General features: G+C 39.2%; 1 protein-coding gene across 4 annotated transcripts in view; it reads left to right on the top strand.

Moving 5' to 3' along the window:
* The window catches only part of Ctnna2 (catenin alpha 2), a 954,264-nt gene that overhangs the window by 687,813 nt on the left and 252,368 nt on the right, over positions 1-14,083 (top strand). For all 4 annotated transcript variants that reach the window (XM_026396077.1, XM_026396076.2, XM_026396078.2 and 1 more), the window contains one exon: positions 12,981-13,061. In XM_026396077.1, coding sequence (XP_026251862.1) covers positions 12,981-13,061 — 81 coding nt within the window. The remainder of the gene's footprint in view (positions 1-12,980; positions 13,062-14,083) is intronic.

Here is a 14,083-nt window from a genome sequence, read left to right on the forward strand (position 1 = left end):
CCTGCTTCTTCTTCTTCTTCTTTTATAACTAAGTAGTTTGGTTTAGATCCTCATGTTTTTGAGATAGAGTGACTACTTCATCAGGAATTAAGTAGAATTACCTTAACTGAATTCTGGGTCCCATTTCAGGCTGATTACCAACAATTGATTGCAAAGTTCACAATTAAGTTGATCAAAAGAATTTCATGAAATTTTTAAAATGCAGATCCCTGGGTCATAATTGGAGAAGTTTTCATTAATAAAACTGGAGAAGTCAGGTTGGAATTCAGTGAACTATCTCCTTTTCAGAATTTGTCTGTAATTTTAAAAACTTTTCTTAAAAAACCAGAAAATTTGCTGGGGGTAGATCAGTAGTAGAGTGCTTGCTTAGTGTGTTTGAGGCTGTGCACTGAAAAAAAAAATGAAAAAAAAAAAAAAAAAGAAAAATTCTAAACCCCACTCTAGAGTTACTGAAATGTAATCTCTCAGGAGAGGGACCAGAAATCTACATTTGTGACAACTATTATGTTTCCAGCCTAAGGATTTTTGAGCCTTAGATTATTCTATCTACTTATTTTTAGCCACCATTTACTGTCTTCTAACCAGCAATACCCTTTGGACTTAATTCACCTAAAAATTTACATTTAGCAGCATGTTACTAAAGCCCTGTGTTGTCAGAGATGTGTGTGTGTGTGTGTGTGTGTGTGTGTGTATGGATGTGTGTGTATGGATGTGTGTGTATGGGTGTGTGTGTGTATGTGTGTGTGTGTGTGTGTGTATGTATGTGAATGAGATGTTTCTCCTCTGGTTCTGTGAGTAGACAGGGATGAACAACTGAGAAATATTCTCAGCCTCCACTCAAGGAGTCTAAAGAGGCCCTGGAGGTCAGGAACTAGCAGTGGAGAAGTAAATACCCTCTCCCAAGAAGCTCCCCCAATTATAGCTGTTCTGACACTTTGACGTATAACTGAAGTTTTCATTATTGTCATGAGAATCCAGAAAAGTGGGAGATGTGCACACAAGTCTGAAAGTGCATCAGATGCTAGGATTACAACCTAGCCACAGATTTTACCCTGTAAGTTTTGTTTCATTATTTGTTTCTCCCCCTACCCCTACGCTGGACTGCATAAATTATGACACACTTCTTAAAATTCCACGCAGACCTAGCAAACTTTCAGTAAGAACCCAGCATAGGAAGGAAAAAGATCTCAGTGTCTGACGGGATGTGGTGTGCATTCTCAATCTCCCCCTTCATATACACAGTGTACGCTACGGAGAGCAAAGTGTAATTTTAAGAACCTTGTAATTCTTTACAAATTAACACAGCAGATGGTGTTTATGGGAGTCACATAGTGAGGAATATTTGGGACGATGTGAGACATGTGTTCCAGGGTTTCGGCCTGCTTTCCACTTAGTTTAGTTTTTTAACTGTTATGCTGCAAAAATGCTATTTGCTTCATAAAGTTTTCATTGGTTCCCAGGGTGAGAAAGTGCCCCCAGAGATGGTTCTATCGTGGTGCAGACTCCAAATGTTCTCATCGAAGCTTCGGTCTACCAAAGCTCAAGGAGCGCTCAGTGTTTACTCTTGTTCAGGTGATAGCCGCCTGTTGGGCATCAGCATGAGAGATGGGGAGCATCTGCCTTTAGTTATTTTAAATATCCATAAAATTAAAAAAAAGTATTGTACTGTTAGTTCTCTTACAGTGATAATGCCATGTGATCAGTGATCAGGAATTGTGCAGTCACTTTTCCAGACAATGTTAGCCTTTTTGAGGGGGAATGGAAGAAGGAGAAGGGGTGGCTGGTAGTGGGGCCAGAGAGGAAGGGAAGAGATGGGTCTTGTAGGCTCTGGCAAAGACAAGACAGGTCGGAGTTGATTTGGGCAGTCAAAATGGCTGTGACTCTGGCATGTGAGTGGAGATATCTTTGGAGTTCCCTGGCATGCAGAAAGCAACAGGTACTCCCAATCCTGGTATTGCTTCTACCCACTGTCATCCACACACCTTTCTTACTTTCCTTTGCTTGGGGCTGGCACACAGAAAGGCCCAGATGTTCTTTAGCATATTCTACTTCCTTATCCCATTCAGTGTTCTTCCCATCCCTCAGAAGCATCACCTCTATTTGTTTGATACCTAGTGTCCTCAAGCTTATCTACTCCCTCTTTTGATACAAGTCAGCTTTTCTTTGCATTTTCTCTTCCAAATGTATATACATCTTAACTCCATGCATGCAACTGAGTCTGTATCTTCTTCATGTATAGGAGAGATTTTTCAGCCGGGAAGGGAGGGAGTGAGTGTAAGAAAGGAAGAAAGTAAGTTTAGGAAGTGTTGTTGGGGAACGAAGGTAGGCATCAATATTGCTTCACCATTGGAGAAGCCACATCTAGCCTTCAATCCCACCTCTGCACAAATCAAACAGCTAGAATGCTGATTACTTCACTTATATCCAATATATGATGTGTACCTATCTGTACATATTTCTAATTTTCTTAAAGCTGATTTTATGAAAGACATTGTGCAGATTTTCAGAGTTTTAAGGAAATGTAAATTGGCTGACACTCTCCTGTCATTGAGCTCTTGGGTCTGTAATTGGGGAAAAAAAGGACATAAACTCTTGACCAGTTTCAAAACAATACAGGATGCATCTTATGTATTTGTATATGGTATGACATCTGAAAGTCAACATTATAGAGCTTTGTACAATACATGATTATTGCCTAAATGGAGACTGTTTATGACCAACAAATAAATAGTGGAGGTACCTATAAGATGCTCAGAGGGGGATGAGTTTCAGGGAACTGGCAGGAAAGGGGTGATTCAGGAATTATGATATTAACTGACTCTTGATATATGTGTAAATGAGGCACAGGGAGGCTAAGTCTCAAGGTCCTCATATAAACACACCTTCAATGAAGACGAGACTCTGCCTGTGTCATTGAGTCATTTTTAAAATTTCTGTGAACTCTCAGCAATGTGGACCCAGTTATTGACCTCCTTTTGAGATGGAGGAAAGTGCTAGACTCCAGGGATTCTCTAGATGTCCATGGCTTTAACTGTAGCTGAGTGATTTGAGGAATCAGCACTTAAAAATGAAATGGAACTTTTAGTTTCATTGAAATATGAATAATTTATTCAGTGTGTATGTGTGTGTATGTGTGTGTGTGTGCATGTACGTCCATTTGTGTGAATAAAATCAATGGGAATTTGGACTTCACATTGACGACTTTCATCTCAACTCTGAAGATGAAATGGCATGTTTTTAGCAGTTTGCTCAGCTCATGGTCTCTTACAGGCTTGGGAGGAATATGTGGTGAATTAATCCCAGCTTTAGCAATCATCCAAGGTTGGGAGGGTAGCACTATGAAAAATATCTTCTATGCAGGGTTGCCTGGCAATTAATCACTGAGGACTACACCTGTGTTGATAAAATAAATCAAGGAGCAAGAATTGTAACACTGCACAGGTGCCTACCAACCACTTCCTATGGCTTTGGTCGGCAAATTTGTGAAATAGGTAAAATTTATATTTAGGACTTCATATTTTCCAAATCATCTATTTCTTTCTTACCTACTTCCTATCCCCAGATGCCTACTTGAACCATCCATCTTTCTATCTATACACAAGTATTTCCTAAGCACTTCTCATGAGTTTCATGCTGGGAGTTTCTCTGGAAGAAAACCAGGCATTCTTGACCTACAAAATGCTTGGATTTTATTCGGCAACCACATGAAAACTTGGCAAATAATGCAGGATAGCATATTGTTAACACCTGCATTGTTTAGTGTAATATCTAATTGAAGGGTTCAGAGGAGAATATCTTCAGGGGCTAGATAGGTCTCTGGAGACTCCCTGAGGGAGGAGTTTTGAGCTTTTCCTTAAAGAATGAATTGAACCTCACTCACTAAGTGAGTGGTTGGTAGAAGGGAGAATTGCCCCTTCTAGCTAGGCACAATGGGCCAAAACAAAGGAAGAAAGGTTGTGAGTTGTTGAGACTAAAGATGTGGCTTTTATGAGAGGGAGATCAGAAGCTGAAGTCTTAAAATATAGACCAAAGAATTCAGTAGAAAACACGGCTCCAATAATAACTAAGTAAGAATCAAGGACTGTTGAGAAATAGCAGCTCAGTCTTAGGCAGCCATGGTGAGGATGAAGAGCAAGGAAATCACCAAAGGATCCTATGGATGGAGGTCTACACTGGGGTGGCTGGGTGCCATGGACAGAGAGATTGAAGGAATAGTATGAATACTGAAGACTTATTTATGGGAAAATTATCAAAGTTCATGATGCACTGGATTAAGGGGAGCAATAAATGACATGGCATTAGGATTTAGAGTATGGGTAATGATTAGTGCTGGGGAAAATCTGTAAATGAACTTGGATGCCCTGCCCAGGCTTGACTTCCCAGACACGTGTTCCAGGCTGTGTCTGTAGGGAATGTTGTCTGAGGCCTTCACCTTCCAACCCCATCACACTTTCAAATTATCTTTGCCCTGGTATTTTAACACCTCTGATTTAGCAAGGCCTTTTGGGATGTGAGCAACAGAAATCCAACATTAACAAACACAGGGGGCTGGTAGAGCTCAGTGGTAGAGCACCTACCTGCCTGACATGTACAAAACCCTGGGTTAGATAACCTGTACCATGAAAACAAAAACCAGCATTGGAGGAGGATTTATTAGTTTATGTTACGAGGTAATCCATTAAAATATACTATACTTTAGTTACAACTGGATTCAGGAGGCTAAATGTTTCATTCATTGTTTTATTAGAATTTATTGAATGCCTATTATCTCCTAGGTATTCATAACTGTAAGCTCTATAGATATAATGATAAAACAGTTATTTTGCAAGTTGGTATATACTATGGATGGAGTGTTTTTATCTTCCTAAATTTGAAATGTTGGAATGTAATTCACAATGTGATGGTATTTGAAGGTGGGCTCCTTTGAGAAGTGAGTAGGTCATGAGGATACAATTATCATGAATGGGATTAGTGCCCTTATAAAAAACACCCCAGGTGCTCCCTGGCCCTTTTGGCCATTTGAACAAACAGCAAGAAGAGAGCTCTCTAGGATCCAGGAAGTAGGACCTCACAAGACACCTAGACTGCTGGTGATTGTATCTAAAACTTTCCAGCCTCCATCATTTGGAGATATAAATTTTTGTTGTGATAAACCATCCAATCTATGGTATTTTATTATAGCAGCTTGAATGGACTATTAGAATATATGCACCACTTTGATTTGACTCCAAAACCTCCCTTCTCCCCTCCCTTCCTTCTTATTTCCTTCCCCCAACTGTTCATTCCTTTCCTGCCCCAGTTTCTCTCTCAACCTCTCTTTTTTTTCTTATCTCCCTCCCTTTTCCTCTTCCCTCTCTCTCCCCTCTCTCTTCCTCTCATCTCTGCTTCTCTTTTTGTAGGGTATGTTTTTCAGAGATTCCCTAACTAGCTCAAGGTTTATTTGCTACCTGTTTATAAATCTGAGTAAGAAAAAAATATACCTGGTTCCTCATAGTTCCATCTATAATCTTCAAACCCATGGGACTAGCCCTGGTTTGGATGTAATCACAAGTCTGTTCCTTGGGGAAGAGTCAGAAGGAAAAACAGCCTCTACTGAAAGGATTTGGAGAGTCTGATGGGAAGATGGAAGAAATAGTGATCTTCCTTTATCTCCCTGAGCCAGTTCTTGGCACATTGCTCATGTGTGTAGGTACCAATGTGATTATAGAGATAATATCCAGATTAAGATGGCTCGACTAATGACTTTTCAACATTATCATGGCATGAGGCATACACATTCTGTAGAAACTGTGCTTTGAATTTTGATCTTTTATTGGCAGTATGCACAATACATGGTATGATGCTCTGCAGTGGCCTAGACCACAGCTCCCAACCAACCACTCAGTCATGAGTATAACCCAGTGATAGTGTCCACTGCACTGTGTTTCTAAGCTCTAATGTGTGGTAGATTAGATGTATTGAATGAATTTTCTACTTACAATGGGTGTATCAGGATATAACCCCATCATAAATCAAGGAGCATATATGCTGATGGAAGTCTCACCAATACCACTCTGTTATTTTTAGGTCACATATTGATGACTCCTTGAGCATTGATGCAGTCTGGAAGAGGAAGTCTAAGACATATTATTTTTTTTTCCTCTCACCACCCTTTTCTCTCTACCCACTACCATGCCAGGGTCCAGGAAAACTGGGTTCTGATGTCATCAGTGTATACCTATCATGGATTTACTTTATGGTCACTGTTCCGCTTCTATCCACTCTAAAGAGATATTGCTGCTTTCTTTTTCAAGAAAAATATCCTGAGCTAGTGAAAGGGAAATATTTAGAAAGGTGCACATGCTCTGACTATGATTTACACATCATACAAAGGTATTATGGAACATTCAATGTTTTATAAATAATGGTGCTATTCGTAATGAGGATATGATTTCTATATGTGAGGTTTGACGGTAGGCAGGCAACCTTCCAAATATGATACGGTGACTGCTGGATCAATAGATAATTTTTTCCTCCTCCATCCTATTGTCTAAATCATGGGTTTAAATGACAGCAAAATGTGTCGGAGATAGAGTGCACGGCACATTATTGCTTTCTGCCATTCTGGTGATTTTGATTTCCACTTCTTTCAAATGACAACAATTTGAAGACCGGGCATTTGATTAGCCCCTCACGCATCCAATACACTGGAGTCACAGCTACACAGTATTTTGAAGATCCCTCATGCATTCAAGATACTTTCAAGGGAAAGGAAGAGAGTGGTAGACATCTGCCTTCTTAACAACCATGTCTCTCATGTTAACATCAGGTGCTGGAACAGTGTTGATGTGCATCTGTGGGTCTGGTGGAAGGGCTGGATGGTAGATTAATAACCCTAGGGTCTGCATGAATGACCACCTTTTAGGGATGATATGTTTGGGGTGGGGTGAGGGGCTGGAATGGAAACAGGCTTTTAAGAAGCATTCATTTTCAGCTGGGGCATGGTGACAAATGCCTATGCTTCCAGAGACTCAGGGGATTGAGGCAGGAAGATCACAAGTTCAAGGACAGCATGGGTGATTTAGGGAGACCCTGTCTCAAAATAAGTTTTGGGGATGTAGCTCAGTGGTAGAGCACCTCTGAGTTCAATCCTCAGTACTAGGGTGGGGGAAGTGCTCATTTTCTGAGACTTAAAAGTTGATTTTTCTTACTATTTTGTTTTGTAAATTAGGGATTTGGTATCATAGTAGAGTATTCAGTATATAAATTTTAATATCTTGTGTACATTGTATTCATCTTCTGTAAGTCATATGGAAGTTGCTATGGAGAGGCAGAGTGAGAAGGAGAGAAGGGAGATCTTTGTCCAAGTAGATGAGTCTTTATTTTTCAAAGGAGCAAAAGGTTACTATAAAAAAATTGAAATAAAATATTATGTTTTTCCTGAAGACTAACTAATTATAAAAAGCAAAATTTTAGTTAATGGCTCAATTCTTCTATGTAGAGCTCACCTGTAAATATGAAGGTCTTCAGGACAACACCTGATACTTTGGCAGACAAAACTTGAGTTTAAAGCCAGAAGATGGGGGAAGAAAGCCTTTCTTACAAAAATCCAAATCAAGAAGTGTATTCTCTTTCCCCTCATCCATCTAAGCCATGGATCCATCCTGAATGTGTTTTGTAAAATAACGCTCAAAGACTAAAACAAATAAAGTTTAGTAAACAGGCACCTCCCTAGCACAACAGATGGCAACTAGGAAAGGCGCCCACAGCAATGTGAGAGGACTCCTGCCTGTCTTCTTCTTCTTTTTTTAAATAACAGTATTTATTAAATGGCTATCTCTATTGCAGCCTCATTCACCGCAGGCAAAGATAAAGAAGATGAGTGGGGAACAGGTCCAAGAAAATAACGCAAGATCTGTGGACAAAAAGTGACAGAGGACATATACCTCAAACTTGAGATTTTACAGATAGCCTTTAAAGAGAAGAACATGAAACACTCTATCACCACCAGACTCCAGGGACTTTAGAGATGGGAGATGGTTTCAATATGGAATGGAAAAATACCTGGGTTGAGAAACTGCAAGAGACTGTCAGATACCAATGAACCAGGTGATCAGAATCAGTCATTTTATCTCTGGACCTTGCTGTCCTCCTGTTTGAGGGGAATGAAGAGGTGGGAAAGGAGAGACAGCCACCTTTGACTGAGTTAACTGCTGCTCAGGGGCTGTGCTGAACAGAGTTACAGATCTTATCTCTTTAACGTCAACCCTAATCCCACACAGCAAGCACTTATCCACGATGGTGAGATGAGAAAACCTGACTGACTGCCAAATCCCAGCCTTTTCTGGAGAACCACTGAGGTTTCTCTGCAAGAGGGGGAGTGGTTATATGTGCTCCAGGGTTTCTCTGCCTCCCTCCCAGATTCCACAGTTCTGGAGCTAGTCTCTGGCCCCTTCATTCTATGGATGATGAGTCTGGACACGGAAGAAGCTGTGGGTTCCTCTGGGGGGGGGGAGTGGCAGAGGGTGGTTACAACTGGCTTTTGTTTTCTTCTTGTTCAGCAAAAAGCAGGGAGCCAGAGATGACAGATTTTACACACTTTTGTTTATTATTATGTCATGACCTCAATTTGAGGCTGGAGGGTTGGAGTGGGGATGAGGGAGTCCTGAGGGAGACTTCTGGGTGACCCCCCGGGGCACCAGAATTTGCTCAAGATGATGGTCAAATCCTTAGTTATTTAACAAATCTATGCAAGAACGCACTATGTAAAAGACCAAACTGGAGTTTCTGCCCTTTATTTAACTTCTTAAAAATATCCCAGACTGGTTGTCTATTTAAAATGAACTGCCCAAAATATTCTTTCCTTAAAGAGAAATAACTTTTCCCTTTTTGGAGTCTCATTTTTGGCAAGGTTTGCATATGTTATCTGCCTGAATGGAGAAAGCAGAAGCACAGGTGATCCGAAAATAGTTTCAGTGTAGTTTCTAAATCAGTTCTTTCATTTTTCCATAGCAAAAAATACTTTCCTAATTACCCTGAATACTGTTAATGCCTTTTATTGTTTCCAGCACACTGACATCATGATTGATGGTCCTGCTAACCTTGTGAAGAAGACAGAGCATATATTATGCTATCCATGGTGCTTAAGAAAAAAACTCAGACATAGAAAAAAGTGGGTAAATCATTAGTCCAAGATCACAGAGCCTAATCATAGGCGGGGGCTGACACTAGGAGGCTAGTCTGTCTATCTGTCTCTCTCTGAGTGATTAGCTTCCTGTCCAATTTGGGCTGATGATTTAAAATTATTTTCAAATGCAGACATAACAGAACAAAGCCAAGAATGGCCTGATGATTTGCAAGTCCTCATATGTGGTGCAAACCTGAGCATTGTGGGACTGCTACTGTTATCCCTATGTACATAACTTTATTTAAAGAAATTAGAGCTAACAAAGGGTGAATGAATTGACTATTCTGAACAATGGCTCAAATTCTCTAAACTCTAGTCCTTGCTTAAAAATTCCTGTCCTCCTTAAACAGTGACAACAAACATGGCACCCAAGTCAACTGCATTTCTGAGCTGACTTCAGCCAAACACTTGGAGGTTGGAGAAACTTGACTGCACAAACAGAATCCTAACAATGGTGGCATGGAATCTACTGTCCCCAGAGATTTCTTGGCTTGCAGAATAAAATACAGTGAGTGGAATCACACTGTGAAGAATCATCTGTTAATATTACCTTGGAAACAGATCAAACTGATCCTTTTGCATCATAAAGAAAAGAGTGTCCCACTTCACACCTGTTCTCCTGGAACCCATTTTGTCACTTCCTGTCTTGATGCCTTTTGGGTTTTGGTGACTCAAAATGACTCCTGATTCTGAGCCAGGGTAAAGGTCAGCTAAATTTTCCAACCCCTCTGTGATATGGCTTGGCTGCCCAAATGTGCTGCTTCCTCCATCTTCTGAGGCACTCAGCCCTGTGAAGTGCTAGTCCCCCTGCACAGTCATCAGTGGTGCTGGCCCCATGCTCTAGTCTACTCATTTGCAGTAGGAGCACCCCAGAAGTGAAGCCCAGCATTTTCACTTCTTGTGTGTCTCCCACAGTGCTCCTACCTCACAAAGAAGGGACATCTTTTTGACAGTCTCAGGCAATTGATGCCACATGTGGTGTAGAATACCCACATTTGCCTCTGCTTATAGAACCCTCCCACATGTGTCAGTAATAACCCAAGTTACAATCCTGAGAATTACTGTTCTCTCTGGTGGTAGGGTTGCTTCATTTAGTGCAAAAAATTCAGAAGGCCAGGTTAAATATGAATGTCAGATAACTCTGTTCTTAGAATTAATATATTCCCCTGGTTTTTAATTTAATTTTTTTTTTGTACTGAGTATTGAACAAAGGGGCACTTTACCACTGAGCTACTTTCCCAGTCCTATTTTTCATTTTTCTTTCTTTCTTTCTTTTTTTTTTTTAATGTGAGACAAGATCTTGCTAAATTGCTGAAGGTCTTGTTAAGTTGCTGAGGCTGGCTTCCAACTTGCAACTCTAATGCTTCAGCCTCCAGAGTTACTGGGACTATAGGCTTATGTCATTGCATCTGACCATCCTCCAATTTTTTGAAGTTTGATAGATATAAATATCATCTGATGCTGGACTTGCACACTCATCTCAATAGATCCACCTTATTCTTACCCTTTCAGGTCTTAACCTTATTTAAAACCTTGATATTTTGTTCAACATGGATGTTTTGTATTAATATTAATATTTTAAAATATTGCATTAAAATATTATTTATCATAATTATTGAACTCCTTGGTGCCCCTTAACTTTTAAACCTAAGGCAAATGCTTTACTCCTCTCACCCCAGTCCTAGGCTTGCTCCCAATCTCATTTTTCTCAGTTGCAAATTGGGGATGAAGATACACCACTGGCAGAATGAAGCTAGCCCAGTGCCTGGCACTAATATTCCCTTCCCTCGGTAATTATTGTGTGTATCGACCGATCTTGATTTCTTTTCTTTTTCTATAATGGTGTGGTCTCCTTTCACAGCCACTTTGAAAACCAACTCATAACTCTAATTATGTTTATTTTATTATTATATTATTTTGGTAGTAAGGATTGAACCCAGGATGCTTTCCTACTGAACTACAACCCCAGACCTTTTTATTTTTTATTCGGAGATAGGATCTTACTATGTTGCTGAGGCTGACCTCAAACTTGTGATCCCCCCACCCCTCAGTCTTCCCAGTTGCTGGGGTTACAGGTGTATACTAACATACCTGCTTAAGTTTTTAGAGTAAATTTTTATTACTCTAATAAATGGAAAGGTTATAAGAATTTCATGTTTCTCAAAAAGTTTGCAATCCAAAAGTGTTTTGTATTTTGATGGCAGATATTCTGTTTGCCCAAAGAAATCTGTAGAAAGAAGGAATAGCTTTTGGCTGGTGAACTTGTGGCACACGTGAATATGGAAAGGCAGGACACGGGGAGCCCTTGCTGTGAAGCCACATTCCCCTGAGGGACAAAGGAATGCATTCATCTTCTCCATATACTTTTGTTTTCTTGGAGCTATTTGTAGGCTGATATTTCAAAGTTGTAAAATGTTAGCCACTTTATTTTAAGCTCTTCCTACTTACAAACCTCAGTGTATATATCTGAAGGAGTTAATGTATGAGTTTAGAGAGTGGGAAGGATGATGGGGATTTGTAAGGCTTTATATGACTAAAAATATGCACACATATGCCCTGGTTTTGACTTTTCAATTAAAACCCTATAGGGCTCTGCATCAGACATTTGTTCATTAAAAAAAAAAAAAAGTTAATTAAAGAAGTTGCAGAGAAGAGTGGCTGCTTTAAACCCAGCTATGTGGATCTAATCTGAATTATGAGCTTTATGTGTCCAGGGTTTTGTCATTGAAGGTGAACAATTCAGTAACTTGCTGGATGGTAATTTCTTTGGATGCCAAAACGTATTGTCCCATTAGTTAAAACTTATGACCTAGGATTCATTTCATCATGTACTCAAGTTGCTAGAGACCTGCATGATTTTATAGAGACTGAGTATGAAATAAGAATTGCCCTACCTCTAGGACCATAAATAAATAAACCTGTAGAGTGTTTGACTAAGGCTTCGATAATTTAAAAGATTTGGCAACACTTTTGAAAATAATTTTCTCTTAAGGGGAAGATAATGCCATCCAAAATGCTTGTATAACTTGCATCCATGGGAATCTTGATGCCATTTTAAAAAGACAGTGGAGATTCTGCTTTTGTTTTACTGTAGCCACACATACACACCCACACACAGAAAAAACAACAAAGAAAGAAAAAAAGGAAGGAAGGAAGAAAGAAAAAAGGAGAAAAACAAGAAAATAGTGAACTTTTAAGTGAATAATTTGCTAAAGACCTTTTTTTCTATATATACCTGTTATAGTCATAAGAGAATTTTTTTTCATGTCCTCAAGCTTTGGATTATTCAAGGGCATTTTTTAAGTATTCCAATACATGACTGAAAAGAGATTAGATATACTACATTTTCTAGTAAAATGCCTATTTTAACAGAAGTTGCAATGTTATCTGTAAAATATGGGTAATAATTCTGAATTCTAGCATTTTGCTTTCTTGTTATGCTATCATTTCAATTATCTTCTATTTGGAAGTGTGCTTACATAGTTGAGAAACACAAAACATTTGTATTTAGAAACAAAAGTAAAACATCCTTGTGTTATTTTATTAATCTGTAAATGATAGGAGAAGGGAAGAAAACATATTTGCATGGCAATAATCCTGAGAATGTATTTCTACCTTATATCTTTACTTTTTATCTTATATTTTAAGGGAAAAAAAGATTTGAGAGATTCAATTGTGTAGTTGTGTACTGAAAAGAATCATTTATAAAAACTTCATTTGACTCTACAACTTTGTTTTCCCAGATTATTTTTAGCTTTCATTGTCTCTAATGTTGAATTTTCTAAACTAGAAATTATTTTTATTTTCTTAATAGACTGGAAGGAAAGAAAAAGGAGACCCTCTAAACATTGCAATTGACAAGATGACCAAGAAAACAAGAGATCTAAGGAGACAGGTAATGTTTTGTTTTCTGTTTTGAGAGCATGGTACTTACTGGTTTTTTTTTTTTTTAAATTTATTTATTTATTTATTTATTTTTTTATTGGTCGTTCATAACATTACATAGTTCTTAATACATCATATTACATGGTTGATTCACGTGGATTATGAACTCCCGCTTTTACCCCGTATACAAATTGCTGTATCACATCAGTTTCCCTTCCATTGATTGACATATTGCCTTTCTAGTGTCTGATGTATTCTGCTGTCTGTCCTATTCTCTACTATCCCCCTCCCCTCCCCTCCCCTCCCCTCCCCTCCCCTCCCCTTTTCTCTCTCTACCCCTTCTACTGTAAATCATTTCTTCCATTTGTATTATCTTGTCTTACCCCTCCTTTCCTCTTATATGACATTTTGTATAACCCTGAGGATCGCCTTCCATTTCCATGCAATTTCCCTTCTCACTCCCTTTCCCTCCCACCTCTCATCCCTGTTTAATGTAAATCTTCTTCTCAAGCTCTTCGTCCCTACCCTGTCCTTGTTTACTCTCCTTATATCAAAGGAGTCATTTGGAATTTGTTTTTTAAAGATTGACTAGCTTCACTTAGCATAATCTGCTCTAATGCCATCCATTTCCCTCCAAATTCTATGATTTTGTCATTTTTTAATGCAGAGTAATACTCCATAGTATATAAATGCCACATTTTTTTTATCCATTCATCTATTGAAGGGCATCTAGGCTGGTTCCACAGTCTTGCTATCGTGAATTGAGCTGCTATGAACATCGATGTAGCAGTGTCCCTGTAGCATGCTCTTGTTAGGGCTTTAGGGAATAGACCGAGAAGGGGAATAGCTGGGTCGAATGGTGGTTCCATTCCCAGCTTTCCAAGAAATCTCCATACTGCTTTCCAAATTGGCTGCACCAATTTGCAGTCCCACCAGCAATGAACAAGAGTGCCCTTTTCCCCGCATCCTCTCCAGCACTTATTGTTGTTTGACTTCCTAATGGCTGCCAGTCTTACTGGAGTGAGATGGTAT

This window comes from Urocitellus parryii, chromosome 12 (genome assembly GCF_045843805.1).
Source record: "Urocitellus parryii isolate mUroPar1 chromosome 12, mUroPar1.hap1, whole genome shotgun sequence".
NCBI classification, from domain to species: Eukaryota; Metazoa; Chordata; class Mammalia; order Rodentia; family Sciuridae; genus Urocitellus; species Urocitellus parryii.